The sequence below is a fragment of the Rhinoderma darwinii genome, unplaced genomic scaffold (genome assembly GCF_050947455.1).
Source record: "Rhinoderma darwinii isolate aRhiDar2 unplaced genomic scaffold, aRhiDar2.hap1 Scaffold_2851, whole genome shotgun sequence".
In the NCBI taxonomy this organism is placed as follows: domain Eukaryota; kingdom Metazoa; phylum Chordata; class Amphibia; order Anura; family Rhinodermatidae; genus Rhinoderma; species Rhinoderma darwinii.
The window spans coordinates 8,787-24,893 of NW_027463135.1; the positions used below are offsets into that span (position 1 = coordinate 8,787).

General features: G+C 46.8%; 1 protein-coding gene across 1 annotated transcript; it reads right to left on the reverse strand.

The window, feature by feature from the left end:
- Positions 1-462: 462 nt before the first annotated feature.
- Positions 463-15,641, reverse strand: LOC142703604 (protocadherin-16-like; the record flags this gene model as incomplete). The annotated part of the gene is made up of 11 exons (XM_075848244.1): positions 463-6,633; positions 7,628-7,769; positions 8,201-8,487; positions 9,219-9,349; positions 11,055-11,209; positions 11,302-11,513; positions 11,710-11,823; positions 13,894-14,763; positions 14,899-15,108; positions 15,192-15,317; positions 15,402-15,641. Coding segments are annotated over 11 exons (5,093 nt in total), but the record flags the coding sequence as incomplete, so codon positions are not given.
- Positions 15,642-16,107: the final 466 nt, after the last annotated feature.

Here is a 16,107-nt window from a genome sequence, read left to right on the forward strand (position 1 = left end):
TACCACTATATGGTCACTGTATGGTGTAATATTATATGGTCTGCAGAGCGCCGGTGTAGGACTGGTATCTACCACTATATGGTCACTGTATGGTGTAATATTATATGGTCTGCAGAGCGCCGGTGTAGGACTGGTATCTACCACTATATGGTCACTGTATGGTGTAATATTATATGGTCTGCAGAGCTCCGGTGTAGGACTGGTATCTACCACTATATGGTCACTGTGTGGAGTAATATCGGTCTTTGGTTACTACACAATCGTGGTCACATTATTTCTGTAAAGCTGACAGGGGGCCCCATGAAGTTTTTCGTCTGGTGGGCTCAAGGTACTCCCGTCCGACACTGATTATCTAGTTCTATAATCTGGGCTCCGGAGACATAATAAGAAGCATGGTGATGATAGACGTTCTTTCCGTTCTTCCGAGACGGATTGTGATAAACCACCACAGGGAGGCGCTGGAGTTGTCAATTCTCATTTATTTTATTACAAAGAGATTTCCACATTAAAAAGGAGTTTTGTATAAAAGTTGGCACTTGTGAACTGGTAACACAAAGGGAGAAGTCGGGTAAATAGCAGTGTCCCTTGTGCCCAGTATCCACCCTGTAATACAATAATCCTCACAACCCCCCTCCCCCGCCCCAATCACCCCAACATATTCTTCTTAAATACAAAGGAAGCGACACAGCTGTTTTTTTGGAGTACAATAAATACGTTTCTGAGATACACATAGACATGTCTGCTGGCTGTAACGCTGAGGGGCTGCAGATGTGCGAGGGTACGGAGCCGTGACTGGTGGGGGATGAGCAGAGATTACGAGAAATGTTCCCGGCCAGTAATCCTTACATGACTGAACCTGAGGCTCTGAAATGTTAACATTCGGTGTGGATGACCATAAAGACTAGGACACAGGAGATGTGGTGGTCTGGTCTATAGCAGCCGGTCTTTCTTGCGCCCCCTAGTGGGTGTTACAACATGAAAAACGGGTCCTCACTTCTTGCCATAGACCGGACATCTTTTTATGAACCCCTCCCCCAGTCATATACATAGTTGTACCTTCACTGTGAGCTGGGAGGATAATATTTCGCTAATTACAGATGTCGAATTGTCGGGGTAAAACTGACACTGAAATAAATACTTGTAATACTGACGGTGCTTCTAAGGGTCGGGGTTATAATGACCTGGTGCAGCGGGGGGGGGGGGGGGTAATACTGACAGTATAATAGTTACAGGTAGCTTATTAATCTCCTCATCATCTACTGAGAAGCAGCGTCTTCATACAGGGAATAGAGAGGAGTCCGCGTCCACTACAGGTGCATTATGGGGAATATCCGCTGTATATGCCACTAGCAGATTATGGCATTCATTGGCCAATAGTACAGGAGTGGAGATGCCAAGAATTCACGGCACCGGCTCTGTGATATGAGAGAAGTTCCCTCAACGTCTCGTGGTGAGAAGAAGGAAAAAGAGGAACTGACCTCCGACTACGACTACAGAGACACAGGGAGCGGGAGGAGAGTCCTAAAGACCAATGAATATCTATGTGAGCGGCCGGCATGAAGAGGCTCCTCAGAGGTGGACAGCGACACACAATGGCCACTCAATAATAGACAACGCACGCTTCTTCCTCATGATTAGTACCGTACATACAAGGCTGGGGACTGTGAAGGACTCTTCATGTAACACGTGGATTTATTGCTTGGTCTGAGAAGACCCATGTGTCAGACCGACGGGACAAGGAAGTCTTTATTATACACGTGGTGGCCGGTTATTGGCTGTAGGACGGACACCACAAGAACCTGGATGACATTGCATAGTGAGAGCAAAACCATTTCCAGAACCCCCGATATCCAGTTGCTGGCAGTCTCCCGCTGTGCGAGACACGTCCATCCATTAAATATTACCTAGTAAGGGCTCCTTTACACGGGGCGATTATCGGGCAGATCATTAGTTCATAGAACGCTTGTTGCCGTAATTTCCCTGTGCAAACATGGCAGCGATCAGCAGATGAGCGAGCAAACAACGGGGATAAACGAGCAATCGCCGGAGATTGTGTAAGTCAATAAGAACGGTTGAGAGCGTATCCTGCTGACCGGGGGCTGCGATCTGCAGAAAAGTTCATCTGTATTGGATTTTTTTAGTCGTGGTCAGACGCTAAGGACCTCCCTATAGTAAGGACCTCCCTATTGTAAGGACCTCCCTATTGTAAGGACCTCCTTATAGTAAGGACCTCCCTATTGTAAGGACCTCCCTATTGTACGGACCTCCCTATTGTAAGAACCTCCCTATTGTAAGGACCTCCCTATAGTAAGGATCTCCCTATTGTAAGCACCTCCCTATTGTAAGGACCTGCAACAGTCACACTTATTATTTATTTATGGTGTTCAGGTGGCATTGGGGTTCGCAGAGCGCTGTCACCATTTTTGTATATTGTACAGAAAGTCGTTCATGGTGCAGAGATCTGCATGTCATTAATAGAAGCCCAGACCGCGCTTCAAGGGGAAGAGCGATAAATGATGGGTGTTATCATCCGGAAAGACAAGTCCCCCAGAAACCTCTGAAACCAACACTGTATGGCAGCTGTAGTGCCCCCATAACCACTTTTCGGACCCTGTCTAGCAAAAATGTTTAAATTCCAAGTTAAAGTGACTTCATGTACGTCCCCCGCCCCAATGTGACGTCTTCATGAATTACAGCTCCGGATGTTTGTGTCTCTTGTCCATTACTGTAGACTGAAGATATTCTATACAGTTGTGTCAGGGGGTGTAGGGTATGGTCATATCCAGTAATCGGCTCATGTTGGGGGCTGTAGTGTTCTATATATAGAGTATAATAGAGTTGTATTATGTCATGTCCAGTGGTCGGGTCATGTTGGGGGTTGTAGTGTTTATGTATAGAGTATAATAGAGTTGTATTAGGTCATGTCCAGTGGTCGGGTCATGCTGGGGGTTGTAGTGTTCTCTGTATAGAGTATAATAGAGTTGTATTATATAATGTCCAGTGGTCGGGTCATGCTGGGGGTTGTAGTGTTCTATATATAGAGTATAATAGAGTTGTATTATGTCATGTCCAGTGGTTGGGTCATGCTGGGGGTTGTAGTGTTTATGTATAGAGTATAATAGAGTTGGATTATATCATGTCCAGTGGTTAGGTCATGCTGGGGGTTGTAGTGTTTATGTATAGAGTATAATAGAGTTGTAGTATATCATGTCCAGTGGTCGGGTCATGTTGGGGGTTGTAGTGTTTATGTATAGAGTATAATAGAGTTGTATTAGGTCATGTCCAGTGGTCGGGTCATGTTGGGGGTTGTAGTGTAGCACATGCAGCAAATCCTGGTAATCCTAATTCCTTCCTCTATAGAGAGGTGAGCAAATGATACCTGTATCCAATACCATCACTTCCACACCTAACAGCAAACTTCCTAAATACTATCCCCAGTCTCTGCCATGAGGTGCCCACATAATACTCATCTACCGGTCATCTATCACTTTCATGTAAACAAACATTCCTTAATCCATCGTCCGTCTTAGGTCACACATCTGGTCAGGCTCACAGGACTGAGATTATATGTCATGTCAAGGTCCCGTGATCCGGATATGGCTCAGCCCTTGCGGATTGTGTGCAGCTGCTGGTGAGCAGGTCCCGCCTGATATGTAGAAAATGTAAAAAAAAGAAGCTAGCTGCCCGTCTGGGGCAGGACTGCGTGTCGGTCAACATTAAGGCCGCGTGGAGCATTGACATTACAAGTCTCAAGTGTCACGTGCGGCAAGAATCATGGAGCTGCCAACCCCTGGTCAACAGAGGGAACCTCTGATGAAACATCATAGAAGGACTATCCTTCAACATGGCCTCGGAGAACATCTAAGAGGGGTCGGTCCTGGGCCCCTCACATTCTATGGCATTGGGCTTCATACTCTGCAGACTTTATGGTCTTTAAACTTTTAGTCTCTTACCACAAGAATCATCCTCACCATCTCAGACTCTTCCTTTCCCTATGTGTCTCTATCCTCCACTTTCACTGATCTCATTAAATTCTTAGTTCCCCATCACCAGAAGGGTCAAGATTATGCTCTGCACTGAGGACAGAGGCGGATGGGCCCTGGGAGATACCAAATGGGGAAACAACCGGTGAGCGTGCGGCTAGAGGAGACAACGATGGAGAGAAGCTAGGTGGAATGACAGAGGAGGACAGAGAAGCTTCATGGGTTATAGGAGAACGGCGTAGGGAGGAGAAGTTAGGGAAGGTTCTGCCCACCGCAGGCTTAGGCGGCACAGTCTTGGCCCCTGGGTGAGCAACAGATGTAATAAGAGGAGGGGGATCAATACGAGGTTGAGGAATTGCTTTTGGTTTTGGCTGGAAAGGTTTTCTTAATGCCGACTCATCTTTGAGTCGCGCAATCTCCATGAACACACTGGCCAATGGCTGAAACTGGGGACACCAGTTCAGCAGATAATCCCAGTTGTAGCTGCCACGTAACTCCTCATCACTCGCAACAATAGCTGTTAATGATCCTTCTACTGATGGTTTGCCATTTTCAGGGAAAGAATAGTCCTTTGGGTGCGACATACTGAGCCCACACCCCACCCCCATAAACGCACCCCCTCCCCCACTGTCATCTCGATAGAGTGTCGCCTGACCAGAACCCTTTTTGTTCTTAAACCATTGTCCACTGTCCATAGAGGGGTCACAGGAGATATCAGACAGCTGGTCAGCATCTTGTTGTATACCGGAGTCTGGACCGCGTGCAGACATGTGTTCTTGCATAGAGGAGGTGATGCTTGCAACGCGAGGGTATTCATTGATCATGCGGATCTCATCATCTTCTGCCGCTTCAGCTGATCCCCGGCCACTCGAATGCGAGGGATCTAGAGACCCCCCTCTAGTATAAGATCCATCCACAGTGGAAGATTCCATAGAGTAACCTGGAAGAGTTTGGTGATAAATCCGGTCACCACTACCCAGTGCTGATTTATCGTGCCCCATTCTCTGTAGGGAACTTCCTTGTAAAGTGTCCAGTTGGGCATCAGCTTCTTCACTTTTCTTCTGCATCCCCCGGGACCTGCAGACCACCAGAATAATTGCAACTGCAGCTAAAACCACAACTACGGCCAATGATGAAGCGACAGATACAATTAGTAGTAGATTCAGATCAGGGGCCAAACCAAAAGAGGTGTGTGTGATGTCCACCGTCAGCGGGGCCACGGCTACACGTGATGCTGGGAGGGGGCTGTGAGCATGAACTTCCAGAGTCATTTCCCTTGTCTCTCTTTTAGAGCGACCAGAGCGGTGTCTCTGACTGTCTACTTTCAGATAGATCTGACCCGTCGTTTCATTCATTCCAAAGTAGGGTGATGGTTTAGAAAAGGAGTAGAAGACCAGCCCGTCAGCGCCTTCATCCTCGTCCGTTGCCTGCACCTGGCCAATAATCTGGCCTTTGTTAGCGCTTTCTGGCACCTCAAAATTATAGTATTGGGCAACAAATACGGGGTCGTACTCATCTTCTCCGGTCACCAGAACCTGCACCGTGACTGTAGCAGAGAAGTTGCCGGCGTCTGTTGCTTTGATTATCATGTTGAAGGTTTTGCTGCGCTCATAGTCGAAGCTTTGCCGGGACAGCAGTTCTCCTGACGTCCTGTTCACAGAAAATACATCTTTTCCAGTCAGTAGTCCCGGTTCTGTTGCCGGAAGCTCTAGCACGGTATATAGCAGCTGGCCAAACGTTCCTGTGTCCAGGTCAATGGCATGAATGATGGTAAGTAAAGTGTTTGCCGGCTGGTTTTCCCGAATACTCGTGGTCAGAATCTGTACTGGAAAGTAAGGCTTGTTGTCATTGATGTCACGAACTTCCACAGTGACAGGAGCAAGAGCAAAATGTACCAGGCCACCGTGCCCATCGAACGCCAGGACTACCAGTGCATGCACGGCCTCCCGCTCCCTGTCCAGCTGACGCACCAGCTTTATTGCTCCTGTTGCTTCATTGATGTGAAAAAGTCGACTTTCATCCCCTGATGTGATTCTGTAATGCACCAGCCCATTGTGACCCGTGTCAGAGTCCTGCGCCAATACCCGGAGCACCTCCGAGCCAACAGGTGCCGCTTCACTAAGAAGTACGGTGTAATCCGGCCGTGGGAATACCGGAGGGTTATCATTAACGTCCAGTACAGTGATGAGTACATGGACAGAGCGACTTCTCTGGGGGACACCCCTATCAGACGCGCCCACAGTCAGATTATAGGAGTGAGTGCTCTCAAAATCCAGACTATCTGTTAAGATGATTGAACCAATTTGCTGAAATTGCCCATTCCAGAAGCGCACGGCACTCTGGACTTGGAAGACGTTACCAATATTCCCACTCAGAATGGTGTAATCCAGGACTGAATTCTCTGGGGTCAAGTCTGCATCCGTGGCCTCTAAAATCAAGATGGTGCTGCTGAGCGGGAGGTCCTCCGGGACCACAGCAGAGTATTCTTGCTGGAGGAAAGTGGGGACATGGTCATTAACATCCAGAACCAGAATCTGCACCATTACAAGAGAGGAAAGACTTGGGGATCCCTGATCTCGAGCTTCTACCAGCACCTCCACCACAGCCCGCGACGTCTCCAGCTCCAGGGGCCGCAACGTGAACAGGGTCCCTGAAAATAGAAGAATGAGAAACCGGTAATTGACCAGACACAAAACCGGAACAAGAGGAACGTACGTGTCTAATGACAAATCTATCACCACAGGAATCCTACAGTCATGTAAGAAAGTAAGTACACCCCACGGCAAGTTACCATCTGTGGACATCTCCGTATCTGATCCCCAGAATATAAAGATGGAGGGAAAAAAACAAGAACAAAGTGATTTCAAACATTCAACAAAAAATCCACAGTAATGACATTTTCTACAATGGAAAAAGTAAATGCCCTAATCTCTGGTACTGCCCCCTGGCTGTAATTTCTGGTATTGCCCCCTTGACTCTAATCACTCGTATTGCTCCCTGGCTGTAATCCCTGGTATTGCCCCCTGGCTGTAATCCTTGGACGTCATGTGTACTCACAATCCTGACACCTGCTGACTCTTTTCTGTGAGATTTCGTTTCCCTTGCTGCAAATCTCACAGAAAAGATTCAGAAGTGTCAGGATTGTGAATACACATGACGTCCAGGCTGGAGGTGATGTGTATTCATTATCTGGACACTTGATTAACGTTAATCTCTGTGTATGCGGCTGCACATCGCTGCTGTGTAAATGAATGGAGAGGAGTGTATGATGCTGACTGGTCACTGATTGGTCAGCGTCATACACGTAAACACGCCCAGTTGTCCATTTCAAACCTCATTTGCATATATATAAAATAGCTCATAACTTGGCCAAAAATGAATGTTTTTTTTTAAAACAAAACGTTTCTGTTCTCGACATTGCAGCGCCGATCACATGCAATAGGAGATAGGGATGTGAGAATCTGGTGACAGCCTCTTTAAGTCACTTTCTTATCATTTTTCCTTCACTTCTATCCGTGAATGAATCTACATGTTGTTGTGCTCACGTATTCTGAAGAATCTCAGACTTTCCGTGGGGTGCACTTATTTTTCCCGTGCAGGACGGGCCTGTAAAGCGCAGGATTGGGGCTGGATTGTTATATTACCATTATCTGGATCGATGTGGAAGGCGCCGGGACCAGAAGACAACACTTTATAAGTGACTCTGCCCATCTCCCCGGAGTCCCGATCAGTGGCAGAAATAGTGATAAGCGGCGTCCGCGCCTCAGTGTGTTCTAGAATTGTGACCTGATGGGTAGAAATGATTCATTACTGTCACATCTATAACACCGGAGGGACCAATAAGCAGAGGATCCTCCACATAAAGCAGCCAGAAGCGGGTCACCCTGGGGTACATGTGGCGGGGGGTCACCCCGGGGGACATGTGGTGGGGGGTCACCCCGGGGTACATGTGCCGGGGGGGTAACCCCAGGGGACATGTGGCAAGGGGCCACCCCGGGGGGTATATGTGGCGGGGGTTCATGCCGGGGTACATCTGGCGGGGGGTCACCCCGGGGGACATGTGGCGGGAGTCACCCCGGGGGACATGTGGCGGGGGGTCATGCCAGGAGACATGTGGTGGGGGGGGTCACCCCGGGGGCTACATGTGGTGGGGGGTGGTCACCCCGGGGGACATGTGGCAGGGGGTCACCCCGGGGGACATGTGGCGGGGGTGATACCTGGTATAAGCTCTGTTTGAACTCCGGGGCGTTATCGTTGACATCCTGTAGAGTCAGTCGCACATCTGCCCTTGTCTGGTGTTTCCCGTCTGATGTCTGTACTGATAAAGTATAGGATGCCCGCTCCTCATAGTCCAGGGGCTCGGTAAGCCGTATCTGCCCACCGTAACGGAAGATGCTGAAAGTGCTTCCCGGAGACCCATCTATGGTCAGAAGGTACCACAAAGGGGGGCCAGAGTCCACGTCATTGGCTGTCACCTGAGCAATCTCTGACCCAATGAGAGCATCTGTAGACAAGCATGGACAAGCATGAGGATGAAGTCAATTCTCCATCATATGTCCCTGTCTGACCCCCCAGGAATGAGCGCAGCACCGCCTTACAAAGACCAAAATAGACCAATCACCAGGTCCAAGGGGCACAATCACCGGGTCCAGGGGGCACAATCACCGGGTCCAGGGGCCACAATCGCCGGGTCCAGGGGGCGCAATCACCGGGTTCAGGGGCCACAATCACCGGGTCCAGGGGACACAATCACAGGGTCCAGGGGCCACAATCATTGGGTCCAGGGGCCGCAATCACCGGGTCCAGGGCCCGCAATCACCGGGTCCAGGGGCGCAATCACCGGGTCCAGGGGGTGCAATCACCGGGTCCAGGGGCCGCAATCACCGGGTCCAGGGGCCGCAATCACCGCGAAGAGGAGAAATATCGGCTTGTGACTTATGCCGGTCTCCGCTTCTTCTGGATCAACATTGCAGGACAACTGGCTGAGCCGGGGGGGGGATCAGTCTTACATTCTGGGTGACTTTACTGGCGGTCACACCTTCTAGAATAGGATATAATGGCGTCTCTCTCCACACACACCTAGAGCTGCGTACACACAATCTGATACTATAGAGGAGGGCCTGATTATAGGTGGCGAGCTGCTGGCTTAGGCCGATCTTTTCGTAATATAACTCATGGTATTAAGTGATAAGGACTTTTATAGGGAGACTTTAGAATAAAAATCTATTCACTTACCCTCCCGGACACTGAGCTCCAGCTGGAGGGGAATAGTTGGACTATTATCATTTATATCCATCACTAACAGAGTGAGCGTTGCCGATCCAGTGAGTGGAGGGGACCCCCGATCCATCGCTGTGACCACCAACCTGGAAAGAGACACAAGCAATGTACAATTATCAGACTGCATGCAGAAACTGAGCTTAGACATGTGTATCTATCATCTATCTATCTATCTATCTATCTATCTATCTATCTATCTATCTATCTATCTATCTATCTATCTATCTATCTATCTATCTATCTATCTATCTATCTATCTATCTATCACAGAACATGCATAGGAGGAATGTAAAGGATCTGCCAGACACAGCTTCTGTGTCGACGCCCGTGGTTAGTCAGTCTGCACCTGCTCCTAAGTCTGATAGAGTGACTCAATCATCTACCACTCAGGCTCGGAGGCTGAGGAGTGGGAGAGCCTATCACAGCCTGGCCAGACGACGGAGCTAGCTCCTGCCCTCTGTCTATTTATACCTGCATTTCCTGCTCCTTTGCCTGTGATTCTGTCTGGTTTCCTGGCTCTGCTGCTGCTTGTACTTTTGTCCTCTGCTCCATATTGACCCTGGCTTTACTGACTACGCTCCTGCTCTGCGATTTGTACCTCGTGCACTCCTGGTTTGACTCGGCTCGTCCACTACTCTTGTTGCTCACTGTGTTGCCGTGGGAAACTGCCCCATTTCCCTTAGCTTCTGTGTACCCTCGTCTGTTTGTCTGTCGTGCACTTATTGAGCGTAGGGACCGTCGCCCAGCTGTACGCCGTCACCTAGGACGGGCCGTGCAAGTAGGCAGGGACTGAGTGGCGGGTAGATTAGGGCTCACCTGTCTGTCTCCCTACCCCGGCATTACAAGGAAGCACTAGGAGGGAGCAGGGGGGGAGTAAGACACAGACACTGCTGTCGATAGAAGTCTATAGAGAGAAGAGAGGAGGAGGTTGGAGCAGGTGGATAGAAAGACACAGACAGCTGCCGATAGAAGTCGATGGAGAAGGAGGAGGGAGCAGGTGGAAATAAAGATACAGACACAGCTGCCAATAGACATCTAGGGAGATTGGAGGGGGAGAAGGAGGAGGGAGCTGTCGGAAAGAAAGACACAGCTGCCGATAAAAGTCTATGGAGATTGGAGGGGGTGAAGGAGGGGGAGCAGGTGGAAAGAAAGACACAGAGACTGCTGCAGATAGAAGTCTAGGGAGAATGGAGGGGAGTAAGGAGCAAGGAGAGAGAGAGAGACAGACATGCTGCCAATAGAAGTTTATGGAGAAGGAATGGGGAGTAGAGAGAGAGAAAGACACAGACATGCTACCCATTCAAGTCTATGGAGATGGGAGGGGGTGCAGGAGCTGAGTGAAAAAGACACAAAAAGATGTAGTGCTGGATCATCTTCACTGCTCATTACTGCTGTATAATCTCCTCCATACTGCAGCGTATATATATATATATATATATATATATATATACACTGTGTATATATATATATATATATACACACACACACACCCCCCCTGTATGATACTACTACTATATATATATATATATATATATATATATATATATATATATATATATATATATATATATATAATATATATATATACATGGATCTATGTGTGCAGTGTATAGAAGACATGATAGCAGTAGCTCTGCGCCAACTGAGAATTTGAGAGGAGAAAACTGCTGAATAATGCAGAATACAAGTCCTATAATGGCCAGAAATGGAGTTATTCCTCATGTGACACACATATAACAGCTGATTCTGCCCCCTGGAGGGTCCAAAAATGTGTCCAGTGAATTCACTCACCGAGCCTCAGACCAGATCTCACGGTCCAAAATGACAGCAGTGGAGACAACGCCCGAGTGGGGGTCAATGCGAAACAAATCCTTCATGGGCTGAGACGCCTCAAACATGTAGGTGACCTGACCGTTCACTCCCTGGTCCGGATCTTCAGCGAGGACCTGGAATCAGAAGAATCCGCTATTACCTCTTACCATGGGATTATCGGGGGGCAGAAATCTAGAACCCCAGTGACCTCACCGCCTGCTCTTACCTGTATAATGCGACTTCCATCCGCCTGTCCCTCCCGGATACACGCCGTGTAGGACGGAAGCTGAAAGCGAGGGGCATTGTCATTGGCGTCCTGCAGAAGGATCGTGACGGTGGTGAAGGCGAAAAACTGCGATGTCTCCGCCTGGACCACCAGTTTATGGCGAGGGCTCGATTCAAAGTCCAGGAACGCCGAATGCAGCACCGAGACCTGCCCTGGAGAGGAACCAGAGGGGGTTAATATAGAGCGACAGAAGGGGAAGCGGAAGGGTTAATACAGCCCAGAAAGTGTGGATATTACTATGGTGGGGATTATTATCTGTATATTATTAGTGTAGGGATCTCTGCTATGGATATTACTATGGTGGGGATTATTCTCTGTATACCTTTAGTGGTGGGTCAGGGTTCTCACCTGTATTTGTGTTGATGGTGAATGCTCCATTTTCGTTTCCACTCAGGATGCTGTAGATGATTTTTCCAGAAGAGCCGCCATTGTGTGAGGCTTTTACGGATCCAATCACTGAGCCTATAAAATATGAAATATGACAATAATTCAGCAGATTTAGGGGAAGCAGCACTATAACCCATTGACCTGAGGAGCAGCGCCGATGACATTAGTGACAGAGATCAGATTTGTTTTGCTTCTTAATCAGATCATCAAGTATCTTGGTAACCGTGCGCAGTCTGTACAACAACATAATTACTCTACTGGTTACTTGACTCTGCCTGTTATTTTAATCTACCCATTACTCTACTTTAGCCTTGACTCCACTCTTTCCTTTACTCTACTGTGCTAACTCTATTCTACCGATTATTCTATTCTGCCTAGTACTCTACTGGTTACTCTACTCTACACATTACTCGACCCTGCCCATTACTCTTCTCTACTGGTTAATTGACTCTACCTGTTACTCTACTTTACCCATTACTATACTCTACCCATTACTATACTCTAACCATTACTCTACTCTACCCATTACTATACTCTACCCATTACTATACTCTACCCAATACTATACTCTACCCATTACTCGACTCTACCCATTACTATACTCTACCCATTAATATACTCTACCCATTAATATACTCTTCCCATTACTATACTCTACCCATTATTATACTCTACCCATTACTCTACTCTACCCATTACTCTACTCTACCCATTACTATACTCTACCCATTACTCTACTCTACCCATTACTCTACTCTACCCATTACTATACTCTACCCATTACTATACTCTACCCATTAATATACTCTTCCCATTACTATACTCTACCCATTACTATACTCTACCCATTAATATACTCTACCCATTAATATACTCTTCCCATTACTATACTCTACCCATTATTATACTCTACCCATTACTCTACTCTACCCATTACTCTACTCTACCCATTACTCTACTCTACCCATTACTATACTCTACCCATTACTATACTCTACCCATTACTATACTCTACCCATTAATATACTCTTCCCATTACTATACTCTACCCATTACTATACTCTACCCATTACTATACTCTACCCATTACTATACTCTACCCATTATTATACTCTTCCCATTACTATACTCTACCCATTACTATACTCTACCCATTACTATACTCTACCCATTATTATACTTTACCCATTACTCTACTCTACCCATTATTATACTCTACCCATTACTCTACTCTACCCATTACTCTACTCTACCCATTACTATACTCTACCCATTACTCTACTCTACCCATTACTATACTCTACCCATTACTATACTCTACCCATTACTATACTCTACCCATTATTATACTCTACCCATTACTATACTCTACCCATTACTCTACTCTACCCATTACTCTACCCATTACTATACTCTACCCATTACTCTACTCTACCCATTACTATACTCTACCCATTACTCTACTCTACCCATTACTATACTCTACCCATTACTATACTCTACCCATTACTATACTCTACCCATTATTATACTCTACCTATTACTATACTCTACCCATTACTCTACTCTACCCATTACTCTACTCTACCCATTAATATACTCTACCCATTACTATACTCTACCCATTACTATACTCTACCCATTATTATACTCTGCCCATTACTCTATTCTACCCATTACTCTACTTGTTACTCTGCTCTACCCATTACTCAACTCTACTAATTACTGAACCCTGCTCATTACTTGACTTAGCCCATTACTTTGACGTTAGTAATATTCCTATTATAGGAAAGTAGTAGTTATTATCCTAACAACAGGCAAATTAAAAAGTACATGAGGTTCCCCCAGTTTTCTCTTTATTGGGTATAGAGCCCCTTATCTATCAGTAGTCGTATCTATAACAGAGGTGGGGATGAATGTCTTGCAGTCATGAATTATTGGTAGGTGGTGGCCCATGTTTAGTGCTGGGCACATCCACCAGCAATAGCTGCCGATTCTTAGATAAAATAATTGGATAGCCCTTTGGCTTGTTTCATTGTTTCCTGCTCTTAAGGGCCACACATAAACAACTGACCTGCAGTGAACAGTCACACTCATACTGTCCTACTCTATTACTGCAGTTGAGTTTTTTTTATATCCACTTACCTTGGGGACTGTTCTCAGATAAACTGAACTCATTGGCATCTCTTGGGAATCGTGGACCCCGTGGTGCCTCCTCACGTACATGTATGACAAGAACAGCAGTGGTGGATAGTGGTGGTTCACCAAGATCTGAGGCCTGTACAAAAACAGTGCGTTCTCGTTGGCTCATCCCATCTAGAGGTTCTAGCAGACGTATTTCACCGGTATAAGGGTCCACAGAAAAGCGTCCTGTTCCAGAATTTGGTGCCAACCTGTATAAGATGGAAGCATTGGCCCCGGCATCCTTATCTTCTGCTCTCATTGCAGCCAAAGTCCTCTTGGTGGGAGTGTTACGAGACAGATTCAAGTGAAACGGACTACGTAAAAATGCTGGAGGATTATCATTGACATCCTTTACTATAACTGTCACGCTAGCTTCTGCACTGCGTGGTCCAGATGGGTCAGAGTCCATTACCCATGCCAAGAAGGTATAAGCAGCCCGCCGCTCACGGTCAAGCTGAATTGCTGTTGTGATATGTCCAGTAAGAGGGTCAATATGGAAGGCTCCCTGAGTACCATTAGACAGGTGGAATGTAGTTCGCCCATTCGAACCATAATCAGGATCAAGGGCTGTCAATTTCAGAACCAAACTTCCAACAGGAGCTCCTTCAGGAACCTCTGCATTGAAAGATGATGCTGAGAAGGTAGGAGAGTTGTCATTGAGATCTAGCACAGAGACAGTGATAGTGGTGGAGGCACTGAGGGATGGGTCACCAGAATCATGGACCAGCACAGTCAGCTGGTACTCTGACACAGACTCTCGGTCCAATGCTCTAGACGTTGAGAGGGCTCCAGTTGAAGAATCTAAGGAGAAGTCTTGTGATTGATCACCATCTGCAAAGAAAGTTTAGAGACATGACTGGACCGTCTTACGAATGTGGCGTCAGGAACCGGAGATAAGTAATCATATAATAACCCGCTTAACATGTTCTGTGGTGACGAGTTGCAGTAAGACATAGGGACACTTACCTATCACATGATATTGTAGCCGTCCATTGCTCCCTGTGTCCGGGTCCCAGGCTCGGAGAACACATAGTGTAATTGGCTCCTGGTTCTCAGGAACTTCAAGGAAAATGCTGTCACTCTCGAATATGGGAACATTGTCATTGTCATCTCCAACAGTGACGTGAATCTTGATCTCGGACACCTTCGGTGGGGAACCTCCATCCTGAGCATATGCTATAACAAGTAATGTGGCGTGAGGGCACTAGATATGTAGCAGAGCGGCTCTGGATGTATGCGATGTGGGTCATTGTATATACCTGTCAGCTTGTAGACATCATTTTTCTCCCGGTCAAGTGGCTTCTTGGTAATTAGTATTCCACTTTCAGGATCCAGTGAGAATTCGTCCCCGGTAACCCCTCCATATGTGATATGTCCTCCAGGTCCTATGATCATGAAGTGACATCAGGTCGTCAGGATGAAGCTTTACATTGAGACCCCAATAACCTGCGTTCACTTCTTCTACTCACCGAGATCTCCGTCCACGGCCTTCAATCTCAGCACGGTCGTGCCCGCAGCCTGATTTTCCTTCACATTCCCTTCATACCGGGTTTTTTCAAAGGTAGGAATCTCATCATTCACATCAAGAACCGAGACGGAAAGTGTCTGAGTACTGGATAGACGCGGAGAACCATAATCCAGGACCACCAGGGTCAGATTATACTCAGCTGTTTCTTCACGGTCTAATGCTCTGACCACAGATAGCGCTCCTTCATAGAAGAGATAAAGCACCAACAGTGGCGGTTAATATGACTATAAACCCCATCATTGCTACTAGCAGTACATCCCAGAATCCTAAGACGCTACTATGAATCTATTCACAGAAAACACTAACACTGCTACCAGTCACATCACAGAATTCACAAACACTACTACTAACTACTACTACCCCATACTACTACTACTACTACTACTACCCACATACTACTACTTCTACTAACTACTACTACCCATACTACTACTACTACTACTTCTACTAACTACTACTACTACTACCCATACTACTACTACTACTACTAACAATACTACTACTGACAATACTACTACTAATACTACTACTACTACTACTACCACCCATACTACTACTACTACTACTACTACTTACCATACTACTACTACTACTTCTACTAACTACTACTACTACTACCCATACTACTACTACCCCCATACTACTAC